This window comes from Sesamum indicum, linkage group LG4 (genome assembly GCF_000512975.1).
Source record: "Sesamum indicum cultivar Zhongzhi No. 13 linkage group LG4, S_indicum_v1.0, whole genome shotgun sequence".
In the NCBI taxonomy this organism is placed as follows: Eukaryota; Viridiplantae; Streptophyta; class Magnoliopsida; order Lamiales; family Pedaliaceae; genus Sesamum; species Sesamum indicum.
The window spans coordinates 12,147,904-12,172,877 of record NC_026148.1 but is presented as its reverse complement, the minus strand read 5'-3'; the positions used below and the strand labels follow the sequence as shown (position 1 = coordinate 12,172,877).

At 30.9% G+C, this 24,974-nt stretch overlaps 2 protein-coding genes across 2 annotated transcripts; both read left to right on the top strand.

Moving 5' to 3' along the window:
• On the top strand, positions 7,536–9,660 carry LOC105160817 (peroxidase P7). The gene is made up of 4 exons (XM_011078311.2): positions 7,536–7,798; positions 8,533–8,724; positions 8,822–8,987; positions 9,106–9,660. Exons 1-4 carry the CDS (start codon positions 7,583–7,585, stop codon positions 9,495–9,497), a joined length of 966 nt encoding a protein of 321 aa, XP_011076613.1. The 5' UTR covers positions 7,536–7,582; the 3' UTR covers positions 9,498–9,660.
• LOC105160816 (putative receptor-like protein kinase At4g00960) lies at positions 18,664–21,746 on the top strand. Its single transcript, XM_011078310.2, has 7 exons — positions 18,664–19,587; positions 19,913–20,089; positions 20,177–20,304; positions 20,378–20,588; positions 20,670–20,907; positions 21,025–21,175; positions 21,254–21,746. Exons 1-7 carry the CDS (start codon positions 18,768–18,770, stop codon positions 21,578–21,580), a joined length of 2,052 nt encoding a protein of 683 aa, XP_011076612.1. The 5' UTR covers positions 18,664–18,767; the 3' UTR covers positions 21,581–21,746.

Here is a 24,974-nt window from a genome sequence, read left to right as displayed (position 1 = left end):
AGTTCAAGAATCATCAAAGTCATGTCTTGTCACTGATATTATATTTTATTATGGCACAAAATATGTGAAATATTGTATACATACAAATATATATTCATTGGATTGTCATGTGCCCATTATAGAATACATTACCCCAAATAGAAGCGGGCATCATAGTGTAAGAGAAGCTTCTGACAGAGTTTCTGGTTGATATAATTTGAGTGATCTGAGTGGCCAGTGGGCAGTGGCTAGCTACTTAATTAATGCTGCAACTTTGTAAATCCTCCTCCAATTGGACAGTCCACACATCATTATCACAATCTACAGTTCCCAGCAAATTCGACATCATCATTAGTTTTTTTGCCAGAATTTATTCCTCGACTAATACAAGTTTGCCGTCTGGAATTTTGAAAATCATTCGAACATTGAAAACTTTTAACTAGCATTACTTAGACTGTTACAAGAAATTGTGGTCCAGTTGAATTTCACGAGACCTGAAGTACGGTTTCTTAATTTTAATTACAGTATCAAATGCGGGGAAGGAGGTTTGAAATTGACTAAACTAATAATCTGAATTCAGGCTGGAATAATTAAAACAATTCAAATGAGAGGAATAAATTCAGTTAGGTTATAACTATAGGAATATATTTAACTAATATAGAGATTTATTTATTGAATAAAAATAAATGTTAAAAATATTATATTTTTCATACCATATAAAATTCATGTTATTACACATAATTTTAAAAGAGGATGATGTAATTATTTTATCATTAAATTCCAGTAGAAATAAATCAAGTGACATAATATTTTAAGAAAAAAGCAATCAAGTCAAAAGAACATTAATTAAATATTTAGAATTCGTTCAGTTCAAATGAAAGAAAAGCAGTGGGGGAATGCAAAAGAAAAGGGGAGGAAAAAAATAACGGTTTGAAATTATTTCTCTTTATTTTATATTAGACAATAAACAAGTCAATATTATACGCAAATAGTTTTAGTACATAAAAAATCTTATTAGTAAAAATATTCATCAAGCAAGAACAAAATTATTTTTTATTAATCAAAATAAGTATTATTGTGCATTTATTCTAAACTATATTGTTTAAATAAAATGAAAATTATACCAATGATTAATGACGTAGTAGTTTTTTTTCGATTTAATTATCTTTTTTAAAAATTATATACCGGTATTATGAGTGGGAAGGCAAAAAGAGATGGCATGAAATTATATATGAGTTATAGAATAAAAAAAAAAACATATTTTGCGCTTATACTTTTAATTTTTTGCTCAATTTTGGACGGCAACGAAATTGGAATCTAAAGAGGTATTATACATATCCAATTTTATTTCTCTCCAAGGTTTAAGTTTCACGGAATTTTGAAATAATCTAAATTTTAGCAATTTTATATGGTTTTATTAAAGTAAATTTACTTGTATTTATATAGCCTAGTATCTTGTATAAATAGGAACACACAAAAGTCAGGATGGCCGAGTGGTCTAAGGCGCCAGACTCAAGTTCTGGTCCTCGTGAGAGGGCGTGGGTTCAAATCCCTCTGACATTTTCGTTTTGTTTTTCTTTTTTTTTTTTTAAATCAGAACCAGAAAATGAAGATTTATTTATTTATATTAACTTATTACATAACTTTGCATGGAACCGATCCATGTTGGATTCATCTTTTGTGTATTTTTTTATCTTGAATTTTCAGCTATCTCTTGTCCTCCTTTTTTTTAATTTTTAATTGATAAAATGTTGAAAATAGAACTAAATCATAAACGAAAACTATAGTATTTGATTAATTATTATCCTTATGTTGTTATATTGAAAGTAAATTTTAAGACTTTATAATAACTGTCAATAAATAACAAGAATATTTCAAATCAAAGTAATAGTTGAATAACAAAATACCTACTTACTAAATAATTCAACATATTCTTAGAAATACAAATTATTTTAACCACACCCGCAAAATTTATAACTAACAAACGTTATGTGTCTGTATTTAATAATTATACTATGATTATTTTTTTCACCATGTCAATTAATTATGATTAAATATTATATTTTTTATGGTGAAAAAACAAAGATACAAATCTTGAAATATATCATTATTTTTTGTAGGAAAAAAGTGCATTTTTACCCCATGTGATATGATAAATGAGTAAAAAGACATTCTGTGAGAAAAAAATACCAAATTACCCCCTATTAGACCAAACGTTATAACATCTAACATTTTATTTATTTAAACACTTTAAGAGCTTATTTAAAAAAAAAACATATTTAAGCTCTTAAAATATTTTATAAAATGGAAAAACTTATAAGATGTTTCAAATAAATTTATAAAATGGAAAAACTTATAAGATGTTTCAAATAAATTTAGCCAAACATCCTTGAGATTAAAGTAGATAACAGTGCATAATTAATGACCACTTGTTTATGTGAAAATTAATTTAAATTACTTTTTCACCTGAGTTGACCATTACTCTAAAGGTAACATAAGGTTAAAACTGTCAATTACTCAAAAGGCAAGATAAGGTTAAAACTGTCAATTTAACATAAAGCGTTATTTATCTAAATTTTATCTTTTAAGAGGTTTTCCCTATTCTTGGAAGAGATGCAATACTTAATTATGCCAATATCTCAATAAATTAAAAATAATATGTTAATTTTGTATTATACTAATATTCGATAAAATATAAAAGTAAATTACAAGGGGTTCCTCTAAGGTTTGCCTTAATTACAAATACCACCTCTTTATTTAAAAAATTACAAATATATCTCTGAAATTTCAGTACCTTAACAAATACCTCCTATAATGAGCTGTCTGAAGGGGGTATTTGTTAGGGTATATATGTATAACTTTAAGAGAATATTTATAATTTTTCAAATAATAATGGGGTAGTTGTAATTGTAATAAACGTCAGAGAACCCCATCATAAAAATTACTTTTACCCTTCAAAATTAACTAGAAGATATGGATAGCATGATTTTTCTATGATCAATTCAGTGAATACATACAACCATAAAAATGTGTGGTCTTCTCCCAATTTCTTTTCCTCGAAATATCTCTTTGGGCCTCCAATATCTTTTTCCTCCATCGCTCTTCCTTCGTCATAAGCTATTTGCTATTGAATGATACCTTAGTTTCATAAAATGAAATTTTCAGGTAATTTTTTCTAAAACATGCTTAGCTTTTATAAAGTCTCCCAAAGAATTTCTGTATTTTCATTTGAAGATTATTTTTTAGAAAAATGGGTGTCGTACTATCGTAGTTTTAAGCTTCCATTTACTTTTCGCGAAGTCATACTAAATTTATTATAAAATCCTCCAATCCAAAGTCAATAGCCACAAAATAATGCATATGATTCGAGTTTTGGCAACACAATAATGCATATGACTTCAAGATGTTGGATTCGTTAGCATTTTCATCATTTTTTTTCTTTTCTTTTTGTTTTTTTAAGTGGTTCGATATTTTAATAAAATGAGAAATGCATTAATTCAACCATTAAACAACCTGATTAAAAAAATTAAACAAATTACTTTAACTCACATAAAATGAGATAAATACTCAAACGTCCGATTGAATTGGAATTCATGACCTTAAACTTGTTAATAAAACCTCAGTTTTAACCATTGGAGTAAAATATTTCCATCACAAAATCTATTAATGCAACCTCAATTAGAGACAATTAACTTTAATTAAGGCAAGAAAGAGTTTGCTAAGTTGTTGACATCTTGAAGGCATGTGATCTTATGTTTTCTGCTTGCGTTTTGTTGGAGCTGTATTGGTTGCATTTTGCTGTTATGGTGTGCGACTGTTTTGTCTGTACAACGGACATATTTGGTTGAGTAAAATAGATAGCAGTATTATATAGTCAGTTACCAGGATGGTGATGTTTTTTTATTATGATTTTTGTATATGTGGCTAAAATATTTGTTATAGTTCAGAGTTATTATAAATATTTTTGTCATGATGGATAAACTAAATTTTTACATAAATTTTCCTCTGACAATGTTAAATATAGCGGAACATGTAATATTTATTTTTTTTTGTGACAAATATTTAATTACTTCATTTTATTGCTTAACTCTAAATTCAAATATAATTTTCAATGTAAAGTATTGTAATTTATCTAATATGATATTGTAAATGAATAAATTATTTTTTTATGATAAGAAGTAGTAATTACCTCCATGTGCTTTTTGAAATGAAACAATTTATCTTTTTTATTTAAGAAGATAAATTACTTCATTTAAAAAAATACAAGGGGTTAAGTTGCTGCATTTTAAAAAATACAAGAAGATAAATTATTATTTTTTTTCATAGACGGTAATTTGCTCATTTGCAATATTACAGGGGGTTGCTTGTATTTTTCCCAACATATTCTCTTATATGTACTTTATTTTTTTTTTTTTTTGGTTTAATCAAATTCGATTATTTACATCAGTCAATACATTTAAATTCAAACATTGATTCAATAAATTGATATTTCTAAATCAACTATATAGGGCAAAATGCTTTTTTAGACCCATAAAATAAGGACATAATTTGATTTGGTACCACAACTATAGCAGGTGTTTTTAGTCCTATAAAACTCATAATCTCGCATTTTTAGTCCCAAAAAGTCGTGTGTGTTGTGTTTTTGGGACTAAAAGGGCATTATTTGGGACTAAAAAGGAGTGATTTTAAATTTTATGGGACTAAAAGTGTTACTTGCCAAAGTTGTGGTACCAAAAAAATTTCCACCCTTATTTTATAGGACCAAAAAATATTTTACCCCAACTATATATTACTGCACGCCATTTTCTTTGAGAATAAACAATGGTAGAATTGATCATAAAACATCAAAAATATTCAGCAGTTACATGTTCTTCCGACAAAGGAAAAGGAGCAGCAGAGGTTTTCTCGTACACTCGTTTTTAACTGAAAAAATGCCATATGTGGGTCTAAGTTCATCTCCAAAAATAATTCAGCAGAACTGGATGGTGATATGAAATTTAATTTATTGGTTTGCAGTTAACCAAATCCCAAGAAAATATTTGCTTTCTGCAACCTGTCCTCTTTACATTTCTTTCTTACGTTTTTCAATTTTTCAGTCAAATTGGGTCCCTATGTTGAAATTAGCCTTAGGTTGCCGCTCATATTTAAATACCATTATCTAAAAATTACGTTGTCCCCGCTTTAATCATCTCAATCCACGAAATGCTGTTATGATCCACATTTTCTAAGTTTCGGTCTAATTCTAACAACATTAATATTATGATAATCGTACAATATATCGTTTACATGTACTGTTCTGTCTTCTAACTTTATTTGTCTAATACAATGAATTTCGATCCATTTATTGTTTATGCAATTAAAATAAATTATATTAACATCCATTGAGGTTGTAATTATGATTAGTACAAGTCCATATCCCATTATATAATGCTGAAACTTTATACAAATACTCGATGTACATTGCACTAATACACTCTCAAGAATGTATATGTAATTTTATAAATATCATAACGTATTTGTGTAAGTGGATCTAGTTTTATTGGGTATAGATATAATTTATTCTTTTTATTACAATAGTGGGAGTAGATAAAAATTCGATTTAAATAAAAAATAAAAGAATTCAAACTTTTACTCCTTTCGTTTTTGCATGTATTTTATTTTGGTGTTAGTTTATGAATTGTACCGAATTACAATTTACAAAATTTTGATTTTTTATGAAGTAAAAAATTTGAATATTTTCCATGCCTACATAGCGCTTGATCTACTTAACTTTATAGTGCATAGTAAAATATAAAAAATCGATCATTTTTGCTGGTAGGAGAATAATTTGTGCATAATTAGTAGACAGAATAGTGCGCAAACCGTACACGTTTCACCGTACTAACTCGAATGTTGTTATTTTGATTTCTCTTTTTATTCTAATGTGACGTAAACAAAACTTGAACTATACATCAATTTGGATGCGTTGCAACTTGCAAATTATAAACACTGCATTGAACTATAAATTTGGGGGTAAATTATATTGAAACTTCCTGGGATTAATTAGGTCAAACTATACAAATATCCTCTATTTTTTTGTAAAATTGCAACAATACCTCCTAAGAGGTGGGACGTTTGTTTGAGTTTTGCCTCTAAATAAATCATGTAGTTGTAATTACAACTATAACCTCAATATCGTAGCTGTAATTTTACGAAAGATAGAAAATATTTGTATATTTTAATCTAATATCAAAAGATATCAATATAAGTTATCCTAATTTTGAACACATTGGGTCATACCCAAATCACAATCTTAAAAAGATAGTAATTAGTCATGTGTTAGGAATAGTATTCCCTCTTGTTTTTTGGATGTGGAAGAAAATATGAAGACAACCTAAGCTTAGTATTGCTTAGAGTTTAGTTAATGACAATAAGTCAAACTTTTGCACTCATGTCGAAAAAGTCTTGATGTCCCTTTATTCCTTTTCCCTTACATATATCTTCACCAAATCGTTATAATATTAGTTGGTTCTTTTTTAGTCGTCTTTTTGACAAATATAAAGTACGCAGATATATGTAGCTTTAGTTTTTACCAAACACAATCATGATTGGTTTGCAAATAAGCGTAAATCACGAAATTTCAGATGTTGATTAAATTGTTTATTTCTTGTCAATGGTAAAAAATTAATTAAATATACTGATAATTTAAATTAATGAATACATTTAAAATCCAAACAAAAAACACAAGAAGCTACTCTGTTTGAATTGATATAGAACTTTTTGGTTGTGAGGCTCAATCTTGCCAATCACGCAAGACCTCATTGGCTCAATTATTGATTCTTGGCATTAGCAATTCAGTCACGTATATGGACTAAAAATAGATTTCTGGTTATAGTTAAAAACATGAAGGATGCTGATTAACCACGGTATGCAACGACTATTAACAGTTGTTTCTACAAGCAAAACGAAAACATTTGTTATAACTAACAATTTATGGCAAATAGTTTTGTCATAAGTAAAACCATAGTGATGTTGATTAATCATGGTAAACATATCATATTTTGTAATTTTTTGGTATATTTAAAATTGTTTGATATTTTTTATTTGCCTTCACACTGAGATATATCTCACTTTTGTCCTATAATTATAGAACATTAGCGCCAAAATCAGTAGCACATGACTAAATTTGTCAAAAAATGACCAAATATAAGATGTTCATGATTTGTTAAAAAAATAACTAAAATGTATAAATAGAGTGAGTTATTAAATTAAAAGTGCTAACGATTTATAATACCGTACAAAAAATGTATGTTTGGCCTTCAAAAGTCGTGTACTGACCCTTCATTCGAACCCGAATATTGTAAATCCGCATGCACCTTTATTTTCACGCAAACATACTTAATTTCCAAAGAGGCAGAGTAACCATCAAAGCTCATCTAGAAAATTACGTGGTCAGTCCTTTCAGACATTGATTGCCATGCAATGGGAGTCTACGAGTTAGGTAACCTGCCCACGCCATTACCCGGAGTCGGAGAAACCACTGCACATCTTCTCTATATATACTTCAGTTTATTTCACCACCTTGTGCACAGCATAGTACTTCTTCTTCTCCTTAATTTTTCCAATGGCTTCATTTCCTTCTTGCAAAGCTGTCATAACTCTTGCAATTCTACTTGTGTTCCTAAGTAGCTCCTCAGCTCAACTCTCACCTGATTTTTACTCAAAATCTTGTCCGAATCTTTTTGCCACGGTGAAATCTGTCGTCCATTCCGCAGTTCAGAACGAGGCTCGGATGGGTGCCTCCCTCCTCCGCCTCTTCTTTCACGATTGCTTCGTCAACGTAAAATTTGATATTGTTTCCCTGATCATGAGTTGTAAATTTATACTATCATGTGTGTTTAAATTGTCGTTACAGCATTTTTTGGTACCCAATGTCCTGTATGTGCATGGGTATGGTAGAGCTGTCGCAAAATGAACGAGGCCATGCATGTATGATGTTTCTGCATAAATGGTTGTGATATTTCAAAATTCGAAAATATGAAATGCTGGTATAAAATTATCCTTGTAGCATAAATACTTGTGAAACATTATTTTTGAAACAGAATTGACCCATCATCATTTTGACTTGTAAGCGTCACCCACTGTATACCGGGCACAATTAACAATTATTTCATCAGTTTTAACTTGCCATCTTTTTGTTCTTTTTTCTGCTAAACCCCCGTCAACTTTGACGTGTTCAAGTACGGTTATTTTTTAAACTTTAGTGATCATTAGAAAATAATTTTGAATTTCGATTGGAATTTTTTTATTTTAAATTCCATTATATCTAATATTCTGATTAATATATATAAATTACATGTATAAAAAAAATTTAAATAAAAGAGAGTATATAATTTTTGAATATATAGTGTGTAAATATTAATTGGAATAAAAGATGCAACATGGTTTGAATAGATGATGTAATCTTTGTAAATATAACCTACATATAAATTACAACATAATTTGAAATAGAAAATTCGATCGACTTTTCTTAAATGCTTTTTGAAAAGTCGCTAATCTTAATTTTCTTCCCAGGGATGTGATGGATCAATCCTCCTTGACGACACATCTTCGTTCACTGGAGAGAAAGGGGCGGTTCCGAATCGGAACTCTGCTAGGGGATTTGATGTTGTCGACCAAATCAAGTCCGCAGTAGAGAAGGCGTGCCCTGGCGTGGTCTCCTGTGCTGATGTCTTAGCGATTGCTGCTCGGGACTCTGTTGTCATTGTAAGTTCTTATCATCATTTTCAGGAGATGCAATTTTCATTAACCCTGGTAATAAACTCAATATAAAAACACATGATTTCACCTTGACCAATTGCAGCTAGGGGGCCCTGATTGGAACGTGAAACTTGGACGACGAGACGCAAAAACAGCAAGCCGGGCTGCTGCAAACAACGGCATCCCTCCTCCAACCTCCAATCTCAATGCCCTGATTTCCAGATTCAACGCTCTCGGCCTTTCCACCAAGGACTTGGTTGCTCTCTCTGGTTTGTTCCTTCTACGATCAACAAAGAAATTACAATTTCAATTCAAGATAAACACCCATGCATGATCTTTTCCAAGAAATCCATCCAGGTTCCCTGACGGGTTTCTGTCAAAATCCAGGTTCTCACACCATCGGGCAAGCAAGATGCACCAGCTTCAGGGCCCGGATATACAACGAAAGCAACCTGGATACTTCACTGGCACAAACGAGGAAAGGCAACTGCCCAAGAGCCAGCGGCGTCGGGGACAACAACCTGGCGCCGTTGGATCTCCAGACCCCGACGAATTTCGACAACAACTATTTCAAGAACCTCGTCAGCCGACGAGGTCTCCTCCACTCAGACCAGCAATTGTTCATCGGCGGGGCGACTGATTCAATCGTCAGGACATACAGCAATGATCCCAACACCTTCAAGTCAGATTTCGCCGCAGCAATGCTCAAAATGGGTGACATTCGGCCCCTGACGGGATCGAACGGGGAAGTAAGGAAAAATTGCAGGAGGGTGAACTAGACGTAGGGGAGAAAGTTGAAAGGAGAGATGTTTCCTGAAATGCATCAACTTGTGTTTTCTTTTGCTTTGATGTCTTGTGTACTTTAGCGGGTGGGTGTGATCTGCGATCATATTACCTGACTGTGTTTGAAATTTTCAAATAAATCTTGTTTAACGATTTCAATGCTCTGTTTCCCTTTTCGTTGCAGAATACGCTGTCTGAAAGTTTTAAAAAAATATCAGGGTTAATTACATTACACCCCCAGACCTATGAAATATTTACATAAATCACCCCTGCTTGTTGTATAATTATAAAAACTACCTTTAACAGCCAAAAAGTATGGGTAGTTTGTGTAGTGGTGTTAACGTTTAGAGAATGTATCAGTATTTTTTTAATAAATAAGAATAATTTGTATAAATGATGATGACGTTTCTAGTAAGTGTATGTGTAACTGCCCAAAAGATAGAACTGATTTATATGAACAAACTATAAATAAGGAATATAAATATAATTATTCATAAATACTACACATAACGAATTCACAGTAGATATATGTTGATTCTCCACATGGTAAAATTTCATTGTGTTTTTTCTTAATAACAAAGATATCCAAAATTCAAGCCTAAATCTCTACAATTTGATTCTAAAGGGATTCTAGAAAATTAAAATTCATCATCTTAATTTTGTAACATTTCAATGTAGCATATAAATGTGTAAATCGATCAACTTTTCTTAAATTGCATATCAATCAAATGACAAGTGTATTGCAACCTACCATCATAAAGAGATAAAGTTTAAATCAAAAGAATTCTCAAATCTTAATATGTAATATGGCATAATTAACGCAACCTGCCATCATAAAGAGATAAGAACAGGAAATGATGAATTCATCAAATGTAAAAGTGGAATTATTAACTCGCCCTAAAAAAGACTACCTAATTTAATTATCACGAGCAAGGCACCGACAAACCCAAAAAATTCAATCACTTATAAAAACCAGAATCTATAAATAGGGCTCACAAAGAAATATAATTTGTCATGGTTAATTCTCGCGATTAGCAGTAAAAAATTTTATCACGTACTAATAAATACAGTGTGCAAAGGCTACTAGTTGTTCTTCTGTAGGCAAAGCAAACAATATTAGTTACAATTAATAATCATCATAAATATTTTGGTCATGAATAAATTTATAATAAATGTTGATTAATTATAGCCAAATTTTAAATTTTTGCATTGATTTTGTGTGATCGTGGCAAATGATATTGATTTGTTATTAATTTTAAGTCGTAGTCATTTATATTATAGAGTGATGTAGTCAAGCGTTCCATATTAATTGTAGACAAGAAGCTTGAGTGACTTAATTATATAAGTCGCATTGCCCCTCTTTCTTATGAGGCCGTAATAGAATATTATCGTATGGCTTCTTCCAACAAGACTGAAGTCAAAGCGTACAGTATCTCGCTTCAAGACTAACTAGACTAATACCTCCTCCTGTGTGAGATATTTTTATGGGAAACTCAGCAACTTCTTTCTGTGGAACCGATCAACTTACAAGGCACATAACTCAATTGGGACTTGGGGGGAGTTTTTGGAAGAAGAAAAGGGGTTCTAGCAACCAAGCTAGGAACTTACACTTTTTTTTCTCTCTCTCCTCCTTGTTTATTTTTGAGTAGAAACTAGGAACTCAGACTACAGGCAGAATTCTTAGCTGATTTTGTAGTGATTTTACACCTATTTGTCCCTCCATATATTTTGTATAATTAGGATGTACAGTGTGGGGTGAATTATATTTGACATCTTTTATTCGTACATCTATTAAGATTATAATTGTAATTATAAATACATCTCATATTCAATAGAAAAACTTTACACAACAATCCCCCTTGAGTACATTCCATTAACATTCTCTCAAGAAGTGTGTCTATAATTTCTCAAAAAATAAAAAATATTTATAACTAGGCCTAATTTTGATACTGAATGTCAGTGTAATTCATCCTATTATGTTTGTAAAGATTAATTTAGTGGGTGATTCATGCAGGATCCAGACAATTTTCTCTTTATATGGTATGTATATTTGAAACTCTAAAACAATTTGACAGAATCTATATATTTTGTGTTATATCTTAAATCATAGGACGGAGGTGGTACCTCCCTTCAATTTATGTTGTATATTTATGTCTGGAATTCAAGCAATTTGACAAAATCTGTTCATCATGGTTGGCCAATTGGATTCCTGAAATTTTACCAAAACATGTCTATTTATATCATAGAGATGCAAAGCTTGGCCTCATATCTTGCATAGGAGAAAAAGACTTAAAAGTAAAATGGCAAATCTTCTGCAGCATTTCACTTTTGGCCTCGTCCTTCTTGCTTTGACTGCAGGTATCTAACTTAATTCAAGTTCTTGAATCAAATAGTTTTTGTTAGATACAATGAAAAATATATATGTATTATTCGCCCCATATCGGTTGTAGACGTGGAGCTTAGGTAGTTTATAAGTCTTAAGGCCTCATCTATCTAGCGATGCACCTATATACAATAAAATCGTGAGGTATTGTCCGTTATAGTTTCGTACGATTTTTTCGTGAAAAGGCGCCTCGTTAGGGAGAGGAGGATGCTTGGCAACATCAGTTTGGATGGATCGATTTGGAGTTTAAGGATTTCATATTTGAGTAATTCAATGTCCAAATTAAGAATTTGAAATATTTGAATTCTCATCTTGAGCTACTTTTGGAAACGCTGTAATGGATTTCAAAATCCCTAACATGGAGATTTTCGAAAATATTTTTCTAAAAGTCTTGTTCGAATTCAAATCCGTTCATCCAGATCCTAACCTTACTGAAAAATGGCTTGTGTGTTGACATGGATGCAGGTTTTTGGTACAGTGGGGATGGTGCTGTTTGCGAACAACAAATAGATTTTGCTACCTGTAATAAGGAGCAGAAAGGATCATGCGATAACATCTGCAGAAGTGGACTTTTTTTCCCACCATATTTACTGATTAGAAGTATTTGTGAGGAGAGATTCAAGTATGGCAAGTATCAGTATTACTGTGCCTGCCTCTGGGAGTGCGATGCTCGCCCACAGGCTCACCCTCCTACCTATATCATCAAATCACTTACATGAATAATTTTAAGTTAAATATATTTAATATAATCAAGCGGGTTTTTTCTTGGTAAACTAGCAACTATTTTTGTTCCTCCTGATTTTACACCAAACACAAAATGTTAAGAGCAAAAATTTACTGAAAATTTTAGATGCGAAAACAATATATAGGGTTAAATACAGTCGTTCTTATGAAAAGTTTAATGGGCAAAGAATTTCCTGAACGAAAATATAACGAAGAGCAATTCGTCCCTCTAAACTTTTAGAAAGAGGAAAATTTTACCTTTCTACGCGGGATTTAGTATAATTTATCCCCCTGTGATATTACAAATAAATAAATTATCCCCTAATTAAAAAAATAACAATTTACCTACTTAGACAGTGAGGTAAATAACTTCATTTTAAAAAATACAAAGAGGTAAATTGCAACATTTTAAGAAATATAGAAGGTAAATTGCTAATTTTTATTTTTAATAGAAGGGGAATTTGCTTTTTTTTTTCGATATAGTGAATATCCTTAATCAAAAACCAATAATTCAGCGAATTTGGGTTCCTTATCTGCAATATCTCAGGTGGTTGCTTGCATTTTTTCCCTTTTTTGGGTGCACTGGAACTATTAATTGATTTTTGACCTGCAAAATAGATATTTTGGTTGCACTTACTAGTATAAAAATATAGTACTGAATTACTTTTCTCATTTGTGGTCAAACAGTTAAATTTTCTGAAAAGTATACAAAGTAATTTTATATTAACCAAAAGCTTATCAGACTAAAAACTTAAATAATAATTATAATTTTCTCACTAATTATATGTACTTAGTGATGCTTTAGTGTCATAATAATGAGTAAGATTAATAATAAAATATTATTCAATAAAGTTGTTACTAAAAATAATTAATGATATATATACAATGATAACCTAGCGACAATAATTGTCATTAAATTGGCACCATGCACATATCACTAATTATTTATAATGACAATTTTATATACAATTTCTATCACTAATAATTAAATACCAACAAGATCAAACTTATTATCAAGTTTATATTTCAGTTGTCAATTTTAAAATTATTATTTAATATTTTATCACTAATATTGTGACGTCCGTAGAATTTCATACATAATTGATAGACTAATTAGTAACTATTAAGAAAATTTAAATTTTATTATAATAAATTATAGATTAAAGTTCGAATATATTAAAACTTAAATGGAGTAAATTGGAGTTCATTAGAATATTTGGTAGCAAATTATATTAATTAAAAAATTAAGTAGGACGTAAGGAGTATTTTGAAAAATATTCAATCAACAAAATAAAATAAAATAAATAAAACAAATATATATAGAGAGATAGAGAATGAAGGTGGGGTGGGTGGGTCATCACTTTCCACCGCCTCACCATTAATATATATATATATATATATATTATATATATATTTATATATATATATATATATATTGGTCACACACATTAAATTTACCACACACACCAATCACAAATCGTACAACACACATTTGTACACAATTGGCGAAGCGAATCAGGTATGGAGGAATTAGATTGTAATTTATATTAATTTATATAAGTATATTATTTAATTAGTCTAATTACCAAATGTAGCTTATATTGTCCGATGTAATATTTAACAGAAAAATTTTATGAGTTTAACTATTTAAATTAGTGTTGAATTAAATATTAAATTTGAACTGAAAATGCTATAGTTGGTTAATTAAATTATTAGATTTGAAAATTTAATTATTACTATAGTTAATATATTCAATTTCATCGGACCTATTAACCAAATACATAATTATATGCATTGGTGTTTATTTAAATTATATTGCAGCAAGAAATTGATAAAAAATTCGTAAAAATGTTCGGAAATTATATTTTAGAAATACTATGTCTAATAAAAAGAAAAATGAGATTTTAATGATAATTTAATTTAAAAATATTATTAAGAACGATAGTTATAAAGATATAAGAGGTTTGATTCAATAATAAACTCTTATGAGTTAATTGATAAATTAAATATATATTTGAGAAGTTTAAAAGTGTATTTATTTAAAAGAAAATGGAACAGAGGTTTGAACTTCAATATAAATGAAATGTTAAAGGTGGCTAGTATTGGAAATATGTTCCGAGGATTCGTTGGAATGCATGAAATTGAAAATTTAATTAAAATTATTGTTTGAACTAAATAATCTACAGTAATTAATTTAAATTAATTAGACCATGCGACTATAATAGTTAACATATCAACGGATTTTATAAACATATTAACAACTGTTCTTTAATTTACAGATTTCTTTCCTAGTTGTTATAAAAGTTTTCAAATTATTAATAGTGGTTCGAATGAAATCACCACTACTTTACATTTCTTCTTAAAAGGTCCGACCCGCATTTATTCCCAAAGTAATAATCATTTAAAAATTAGGGTTAATTACATTAAGACCTCTCTAAAAATGTGAAATTATACTTTCTTCTAAAAAATTTTCATAATTACATTGACACCTCCTTTAAGAATTCACTGTTTACACCTAATCCTCTTTCGTTAAAATTTGAATGAAAAATACTGATGTTTGCAAAATAGTTATATAAAATTTTAAGTTTTATCCCTCATTTTACATTTTCGTATAAAAATATACATGGAATGTAATTAAATAAGGGGAAAAAATTAGAAACTTATGTAATTTGTTTTACTAATGCTAGCATTTTTAATCCAAACCCCTAATGAAAATGGGTCATGTGTAAACGGAGAACTTTTTTAGAGCGTGTGAATGTAATTTCAAATCTTCATTAGGAGAACGTGTAATTTAACATTTTCAGAGGGGGGCTGTGTGCAATTAATCCTATATAAGAATTATCTAATACTGTAACTTCAAAATAAATATAATTTGATAAGGAAAAAATAATCTTATAGTAATTAAGACTAAACGTGATAGAAACTTTGTGTTGATTCTTGAGATTTTTACCAAATCATGTCGTCTCTCTCTCTCTCTCTCTCTCTATATATATATATATATATCATAGAGACGCTAAGCTTGGCACATATCTTCCGTAGGAAAAGAAAAACTAAGTAAAATGGCAAATCTTCTTCAGCATTTCACATTTTGTCTCGTATTTCTTAGTCTGACGACAGGTATCTATTTATAAATTTTTTATTTGGATTGATGAATTTAAAGTTAAGAAATTTAAGTTTATAATACTAAATATATTGTATTGAGTATTTGAAATATTTAAATTTTGTTTTGAGCTATTTTCAATAATATTGTGAACGATGAATTTCAAATTCATTTAGTATGGAGTTATTTGAAATTCTTTCTCCAAAACTCTTGTCGAAATCCAAATTCGTTCATCCAAAAAGAGTTTTTGTGTTTGGATTGATAGATCTGGAGCAAAAAATTTCAAATCGATAACAATAAATCCGATGTATTTGTTTGGATAATTTTGTATTGCAGATGATTTCATATGATCCAACGCTCATCTTGAGTTGTTTTTAGTAACATTCCGATATATTTCAAATATATTTAATATAGAATCACTAAAATTTTCATCAAGTTTCTCGTTCAAATTCAAACCCGTTCGTCCATATACAACATATGTTTCTTAAAATAATTAAAAAAAAAAAAAGAAAAGTTGTGAATTAATTAGTGTGTATAAGGGTTTGTCACATATGTACATATACAAGAAACACAAGTATTATTATTTAAAACTTTCATGAGAAAATTGGTTGTTTATATAATTTTGAGATGGATATCATGTATATATATGCAGGTTTTTGGTACATTAATGTTGAGGGTGCTGTCTGCGAGAAACCAATAGATTTTGCAACTTGTGACAAGTCTCATCCTGGATCATGCGACAACATCTGCAGAAGTGGACTTTATTTCCCACCATATTTACTTATCAAAAGTGTTTGTAAGGAGAGATTCAAGTTTGGCAAGTATCAGTATTACTGTGCCTGCCTCTGGGAGTGTGATTCCCGCCAAGAAGCTCACTCTCCTTTATGAATAAAATTATACACATAATTAATACTTATTAATTACTTTCTACTACTTGATAAGATCAACCACTTATTTTTTACTCTCATATTAATTTGACATCAGTTGTACCTGCTACTTAAATTAAATAGATCGGGAGAAGGAAAAATAAAAAGTTACAATTAAAAAACAAAAATCGTGTTCAGATACTGACGTGTTATTTACAAATTAAAGTTGAAAACCCATTAATATGAGAATAAATTATAACAAAATTCAAGCGAACTATATATAACTTGATTCCTTTTACGAGTTATGTGGGTAGCTAAGGATATGTTTTTAAGTTCATTCATATGTTAGTGAAAATAAAAAAACAAAACTCATGAAGAAAAAATGAATTTCAAAACATGTTCATTTGTTCACTTCATTGCATCAGATGTCCGTGAGCAAAATTCGAGGAGATATTTGTAGACAAATAAAATTTTACGCTCATTTGAATGATGACTAGTGTAAAAGAATATATTAATTATCAATTACACTCATTTTTTTTTTATTTATAGTTTAAACTTAACTAAATTATCCCAAGATAATTCCCTTAATCGTCTTCTCTAGCTTCACGTTTCGTTTTTGTATGTGTTCTAAATGAGTTTCCAAAAATTTTTTTATATAGGTGTCAAAGAAGTAAAGTTGTGATGTATTTGAATACCTTTGGTATCATCTCTTTATAATTTAATTTGAAAAGACAATACATTAAATATTTGGGAGAGCTTCTTTGTCGCTTAGTTATTGAGTTTCTGCCGTATGCGCTCCTTAACAGCTGAGAAGACTTCACTCTTTGATCTACCAATAATTGTAGGAAACCCCAAAATGATGTCTGCCAATTCCTGCTTAAGACCTTCAGCCACATTTTTGCTAACCACCATTTTCGTCTATGTGATGGGCTTAAAAAGAATTGGATCCATACGTCTATTTTCCCACACTTGTCTTGAAATGGTCAATGACGGGGAACTTCGCACCTCTTGCGTACTTTGTCGTTGTGGTCGCGGACTCCCGTTGCTTTCATCCCGCACCAGAAACCAGAAAGCAGTGTGAATTCGTGGATGATCCAAGTCCATGGTCCCAGTCAAAACAAGACACAATTTAAATTCTATCTTTCATTTTACTTCAACCAAACAAGTCACTATTATAAAATTTAAGTCAATTATATATATTATTTTAAAAAAATGCTTTTAACCTGACATTTCTTTTTACATACAATTAATTTTGAAAACATATTAAGAAACACCTCAAAATTTTCTTAAAATCTCACACTTTCTAAGTTTTCAAAGGTTATAATATATTAGATCTTATTTTAAAAATAAGTTCATTATATATTTGATAAAGTAAATTTTTTTTTTTTATCAAGGATAAAGTAAGATTATGGAGTTTATAAGATGTTAGTGATAAAAAATTTATCAATAATTTAAAGGAATTCGTTAATATTTTATAAATAAGTTGACAACTCTTTACTTCTTTTTAAAGAGTTTATAACCTCATAATATCTTATTTTTAAAACTTATAAAATCTTTTTCTTAAAAGTTTACTGAAGACTTGATAGCATCTTATTAGCCCACAAACATGTTATAAGATATTTCAAAGAGCTTATAAGCTCCCCAAGCGTAGATTGGATTTTCTATTACAATTTTTGTTGCATTTTCTATTTCACTTCACATATCAATTTTATTTCAATTTTTTTTATATATGTGCCGTGTATATGTGAAATGAAATAAAAAATGCAACAGGAATTACAATAAAAAAATACAATCCACCCGAAACACCCTATCAGTATAATATATATTAATCGGATTAAATGCAATTTACCTTTATGCGGTTTTCGAAAGATTAAAAAAAACATTAAAAAAAGAAAATACAAAAAAATCCCTGATATCTTGAAAAATAATGCAAATTTCCCAGACAGGAAGGCTGTGTGCGTCATTTTTCACATATATATATTTTTTTTAACTTTTCGAATTTCAGATGGTGTATACGTATTTACCCGATATTAATTTCCATGTCTACAATTCCAACTTCTTGCATTAAAAGTCAGTCCAAATGAAATTTCTGCAAGAAAATTAGTGAGGGTGGACCTGGAAATGGATTTACTCAAAAGTCAATACATTCATAATATTCCTTCAGAGAGCACATCGTACTTCATCCCTCTGCTCTATGGCATTCATCATCTCCCAATTTTTCTCTCAAAGTCCGTCACTGCTACATTCTCAAACAATGCTGCTGCCCTTAATTTTCCTTATTCTAGCAAACCTCTCAGCCTTTGTCCAATCCCAATCTGTCTGCCTGAACAACGGCAATTACACGAGTAACAGCACATACAAGGCAAATCTCGACACTGTCCTCTCCTCTCTGCCCACAAACGTCCATAGAAACGGTTTCTACAATGCTTCCTTTGGGCAGAATCCGGATAGAGCCAATGCCATCGTGCTCTGCCGAGGAGATATTCAGCTGGATACGTGTCGTGGATGTGTCCGAGATGCTGCTGCAGCGCTTTTAGCATCATGTCCGAATCAAAAACAGGCGGTCAACTGGCAGGAACGCTGCACGTTGCGATACTCAAACGAAACGTTAGTTGGAATTCTGGCGACTATGCCGGGATATTATTGGTGGAATCCAGAGAACGCTACGAGTGTCGACCAGTTCAAGGAGGACTTAAGCACTCTGCTAGACGATCTACGGGGACAGGCGGTTTATGGTGGTTCTTTGAGGAAGGTGGCGGCCGGGAACATAACTGGCCCTGATTTTCAGAGAATTTTCGCACTAGTACAGTGCAGCCCGGATTTGTCTCCGGAGGATTGCAGTAGTTGCTTGATTGGTGCTGCTGCAGATATACCGAAGTGTTGTGACAGGAAGAGGGGGGGTAGAGTGCTCAGGCCCAGCTGCACTCTTCGTTTTGAGATTTATCCCTTCTACAATGGAACTAGGCTTGAGGAACTAGTGCCTCGGCCTGAGCCACCGGTCTGGCCGCCCCCAGGTAATATCGTAAACAGTCCGCCTTTTGTTACAAACTAGGCTTGAAATATTCTCTTCTTACAGAGTTGACACTGGAAAAATATGATGTTTTGTTATGATTAACTTTTATATTCAAAAGTAAAAAAATTTTGATGGATACTAATTAGCTGCGGCTATACAACGTTTATGAGCTGATGTTTTTACAGATGAGACAAAAATTAACCACAGAGAAAAACATAATTGTATTCTCTTGATAACAAACTCTATATCAAGCACAAAAGAAAAAGGGAATTCAGATTATAAGATGGTTTATCGACATAACTAACGAGGTTCTTCGATTTTTGCAGAAGAGCATGGTGGTAATACAGCAAGGACGGTTAAGGATGACGGTAATAGTAATACAACTCGAACTGTTATTATTATTACCGTTTCAGTTGCTGCCGGTGTGATACTAGTTGTTTCTGTTGGGATATTCTTAATAAAGAGAATCAAACAGAAACCAAAGGATAGTGATCATATTGAGAGTAAGTATTTGATCTCTTCTGAAATGCTTATTTAGAAACAAAATTTACCTCCAACAGAGATTCAACTAAATTATTCTATTTAACTAGGTGAAGTTGTGGACGACATTAGCACTCCTGAGTCTTTGCAATTTGCCTTCAGCACAATCAGAGATGCAACAAACAACTTCTCAGATAATAACAAGTTAGGACAAGGTGGATTCGGGACCGTTTATAAGGTAATTCAGTATGCAATTGTTGTTATGTAATAATGAAAAGGGATATGTAAAACAAAAACTTTTTGAATTTCAGGGAAAATTTCTGAACGGTCAAGAAATAGCAGTGAAAAGATTATCCAAGAATTCCGGTCAGGGCGACCTGGAATTTAAGAATGAGGTCCTGTTACTTGCCAGGCTTCAACACAGGAATTTGGTTAAGCTTTTGGGCTTCTCTCTACAAGGAGAAGAGAAGCTTCTTGTATATGAGTTTGTTCAGAATGCAAGCCTTGATCTCTTTATATTTGGTAATATTTTACTTTTTCATTTTTATTGATTGCTTGAACAATTTCACTTTTAACATACATTTTGGTTGAATATGCATGTAGACCCAATCAACCATTCATATTTGGACTGGGAAAGACGGCACAAGATCATCGGTGGTATTGCCAGGGGAATTCTTTACTTGCACGAAGACTCTCGACTTAGGATCATTCACCGTGATCTCAAAGCTAGTAACGTACTTTTAGACGGAAATATGAATCCGAAAATTGCAGATTTTGGCATGGCAAGGTTATGTGGGCACGATGAAACTCAAGGAAATACTAACAGGATTGTTGGAACCTAGTAAGTATACCATCCTATTATAATTAGCCTATGAAATTTCTATGAATAAAAACAGATAAATTATATGATGATTATACTTATTCCACTCTTAACTGATTAATAATTTGCGTAAATTAGTGGATACATGGCACCAGAATATGCAATACACGGGCAGTTTTCTGTTAAGTCGGATGTTTTCAGCTTCGGTGTACTGGTCCTGGAAATTATCAGTGGCCAAAAAAATAATTGTTTTCGAAGCGGGGAGAATGTAGAGGACCTCTTGAGCTTTGTAAGTAAGACAATTATACATCATTGATAGTGATCAACGCTATGCATATACTAAATATAAGATGGCAAATTGTTACAGGCGTGGAAAAATTGGCGCGAAGGAACGGCTGCAAATGTGGTGGATCCAGTCTTGAGGTCGGGCGCTGGTTCCATGACTGAGATGTTGAGGTGCATTCACATCGGTTTGCTCTGCGTTCAAGAGAACGCATCCGATAGGCCGACAATGGCTTCTGTTGTTCTTATGCTCAGTAGTTTCTCTTTAACTCTGGGAGTACCTTCCGAGCCTGCATTTTATGTACCCAGTGGCTATGGCTCAGATGTTCCACACTTTCAGGAGTACAATTCAATTCAATCTGATCATTCATCCAGAAATGATGCATCGATCACTGATTTACATCCACGATGATTTTTCAAAATCTAAATTGATGTGATGTATCTATTTCCAGATCGGCCGATCAAATGTTGAACCATTTGCTAATGTAGAAAAAATCAAGGTGTGACCAAAACCTGTCCATTCATATACTCATATATTTAAGCCACACTATAATTAATGAATGTATTATTCTGATTTGAAATAAATGATTTAATTTTTTTATAAATATGAAATTAATTGTATTTTCATTGTCATCATTTTTTGATTCAATATTTTCTGATGTCTCATTAATTACAATAAGGAAAACAGTATTTTTTGTCCCATAAGTTAATTTTGATTTACTTTTAGTCTCATTCACTATAGGATTAACATTTTTAGTTTCATAACTTATAAAAATTATCACTTTTGGTCCTCATTTGCCTACAATTTGATGGTGTACGTCACATAAGTGCTTTTGGGTGGAGGGAAATTTGACCTTTCTTCCAACATCAGCATATGAATGATCTAGTTTGTCTATTTGATTCACTTGTGAAAAACATGATTCTTTGTATTGCTTTTAGTTGGTTTCAACTTACAAAAATATAGGAATGGTGTAATTCAATTTTTGTGAGAGAACAAAGAATTTTTCCTTTCTTTGGTCTAATTTCCTTTAAAATTTGTTTTTCTCCTTAAATTGTAGTTATATTACCCTAAGAAATGATCCCAAATTGAAAAACACATTAATTTTCCATTGCACAAAAAATACTTAACTGCAACGTGCCCATGTCATTAAATTATAGGTAAAAAAAGTGAATTAGGATAAAAAATACTCATTTTTATAAATTACAGGACTAAAAATACTAATTTCATAATGAATGATTTTAAAATAAAACGGGCCTAACTTATAAGATCAAAATGTATTTTTCCCATACAATATCACGGATTCTTGAAATTCATTTTTCTTAATATGACTTAAATTACCACTATACGCTGTAATTTCTTACCCACTCAAATTTATAAGCTTTGACAAATCACATACATCTCATATATCCACCTATTTTGGCAGTAGATTATATTAATCAAGATACTCATTGGATGAAGCTTTCTTACAATATTAACGTATAATTAAACTCCCTCTTGAAGTTTTAGTGTAATTACACATAGATATCTTGTAGTTTGGAAAATTACATTTAGTACCTCTGAAGTTTGCTTCCGTCTAACAAATAAGTCCCTCTGTTAGTTACAATTCATTAAATTTGTTGATATTAATAGAAAAATTAAATGAAAATTTATATTTACCCTCGATTGGCTTATTATTGATTTATTGTAGGTCAAACAATATTTTCATACTACACTATCCATATAACGGTGAAATATACCTCCTCACATACATTAACACGTGAAGACGTATGAGGTTAATTTGGTTATAAAAAGATTTATTTGACCTGTAATAAGTCAGTAATAAGTCAATCAAGGGTAAATATAAATATTTTTCTAATTTTTTTGTTAACATCAACAAATTCGGTAGATTTTCTCTAACGAATGGACTTATTTGTTAGATGAAAGCAAACCTCATGGTGCTATATGTAATTTCTCAAATTAAAGGAGGTTTACATGTAACTACACCAAATCTCAGGGGAGATGCGTGTAATTATCCCAAATATTGATACAAATTTGGTAAAAACTCTCAACTTTATACTAGACCGATTCTCCAACCCAGAGAGAGAACCAGTAATTAATTTATCATACCCAAAATTTGCATTGGATTGTCACAGATTAATGACAAAAAATTGTATATAACTACGGTTACAGGCCTAGCCAAAATCCTGCAAAACCTCGAACTAAAATTTATAAAAGAGAAAAATTCACAATGGCAAAGCTGATGCAGCCTTTGATGCTTGTGATCGTTCTTATAGCTATAGAAGGTGCCTTGATCATGTTTTCTGAAGCTGCAATATGTTCTTTCGGATTAAACGTTTATTGCGATGTCAAAAAGCCCGAAACATGCAACAATGTATGCCGGAGCGGGGTTCTATTTCCACCAAAAGATTTTGACAGAAGCGTCTGTGCTGGCAGAAGTTTCAACGGCACCACCACTTATCACTGTATTTGCTACTATAAGTGCGGGCCGGGCTGACGCCATGTTAGGAACTCAAAACTTATGATACAAGTAAACATATGATAAATAAAAAGAAAGTTTCTGTAATGGTTATAAATTTGGGAAAAATGCAAACAACAATTTATCTTCTTATATTTTAAAAAATGCAGCAACTTGCTATGGTTTTTAAAAACACAGGGAGAGGGGCAAATTGCTTAATATTAAAAACACATAAGGGTAAATTGCTATTATTTTTTGTAGGGGTGATTTGCTCATTTATAATATGACAAAAAGGTAAATTGCATTAAACCAATTATAATTTTTCAGTTTAATACATTGATGAGTTCGTAGAATTGTTTGCCTTTATTTATAAAACACAGTACAATAATTAGGTTATTTTTTCCATTTGATTGCTTCCGTTGTGATTAATTATAGCTAATTAATTATAGCATGTAAAAAATCTCTTCTTTCTTATTAGTCTACTTCATACAAATCCTTCGGTAGTTCAAAATATGTCTGACCTTTTATCCTGTGTAAGAACTCATATTCCTGCAAGTAAAGTTCCCTCGAAGTAATCTTTGGGCAGATTTTGGTCTCCCAAGAGGAACTATTCTTCCTCTTGGAGCTCGTACATTTTCAACGAGATCGTTGGTCTACACCTCGTCCTCCCCTTGTCCCTAATTTTTTTATCCCTTAGATCATAGCTTTCTGGATAGTATAATTTTGACTTGTATATGATCAGGTATTAATTTGCTCCTAGTCAATTATCATTTGTTAATATTTTTCATTTTTTGGGAAAGGTTAAATGCATTGATAGGTAAATCAATTGTACAAGAACGCATCAGCAATATAGCCTATACATTCGAGGCAATCCGCCATACTATATATACAAGGCAATGGGGGTTTTATGTAATTATCGAACAAATGAATACTCAACTATTCAAGGGTAAAATTGAATTTTCATTCAATTTTTATATTGATTTAAGCAAATTCCATTAATATTATTAATGATGGGTTCATTTGTTATATAATATTAATTGATAAAAATGGTAGATATAATTTTTAAATTTTTAAAAAAATTATATATAATTAGACTAAATCTCAAGATGGAAGATATATAATCCTTAAAGAATATTATGATTATTAATTGTGCATATAAGTTGGATATACTATGAGCAGGACTAGCTCAAAAGACTGCAAAATTATAGAAAAATCGTTCATAAAAATTTTGGAGCACAAAAGGAGTTAATTATATTTTTCCTATATATAGACATTAATTCTATTTTACTCCCTACTATTTCACATTCTTAATTTTGGTTTCTAAACTTTTTTATTTTTTTTCAAAATATG

What these genes read in the sequence shown, in the direction of transcription:
- LOC105160817 (XM_011078311.2), top strand. Translation starts at nt 7,583, where the DNA reads ATGGCTTCATTTCCTTCTTGCAAAGCTGTCATAACTCTTGCAATTCTA. An exon ending in CTCGGGACTCTGTTGTCATT is followed by an intron (nt 8,725 to 8,821) that starts GTAAGTTCTTAT and finishes GACCAATTGCAG; the next exon opens with CTAGGGGGCCCTGATTGGAA. An exon ending in GGACTTGGTTGCTCTCTCTG is followed by an intron (nt 8,988 to 9,105) that starts GTTTGTTCCTTC and finishes GTCAAAATCCAG; the next exon opens with GTTCTCACACCATCGGGCAA.
- LOC105160816 (XM_011078310.2), top strand. Translation starts at nt 18,768, where the DNA reads ATGGCATTCATCATCTCCCAATTTTTCTCTCAAAGTCCGTCACTGCTA. An exon ending in CCTTGATCTCTTTATATTTG is followed by an intron (nt 20,589 to 20,669) that starts GTAATATTTTAC and finishes ATATGCATGTAG; the next exon opens with ACCCAATCAACCATTCATAT. An exon ending in AACAGGATTGTTGGAACCTA is followed by an intron (nt 20,908 to 21,024) that starts GTAAGTATACCA and finishes TGCGTAAATTAG; the next exon opens with TGGATACATGGCACCAGAAT.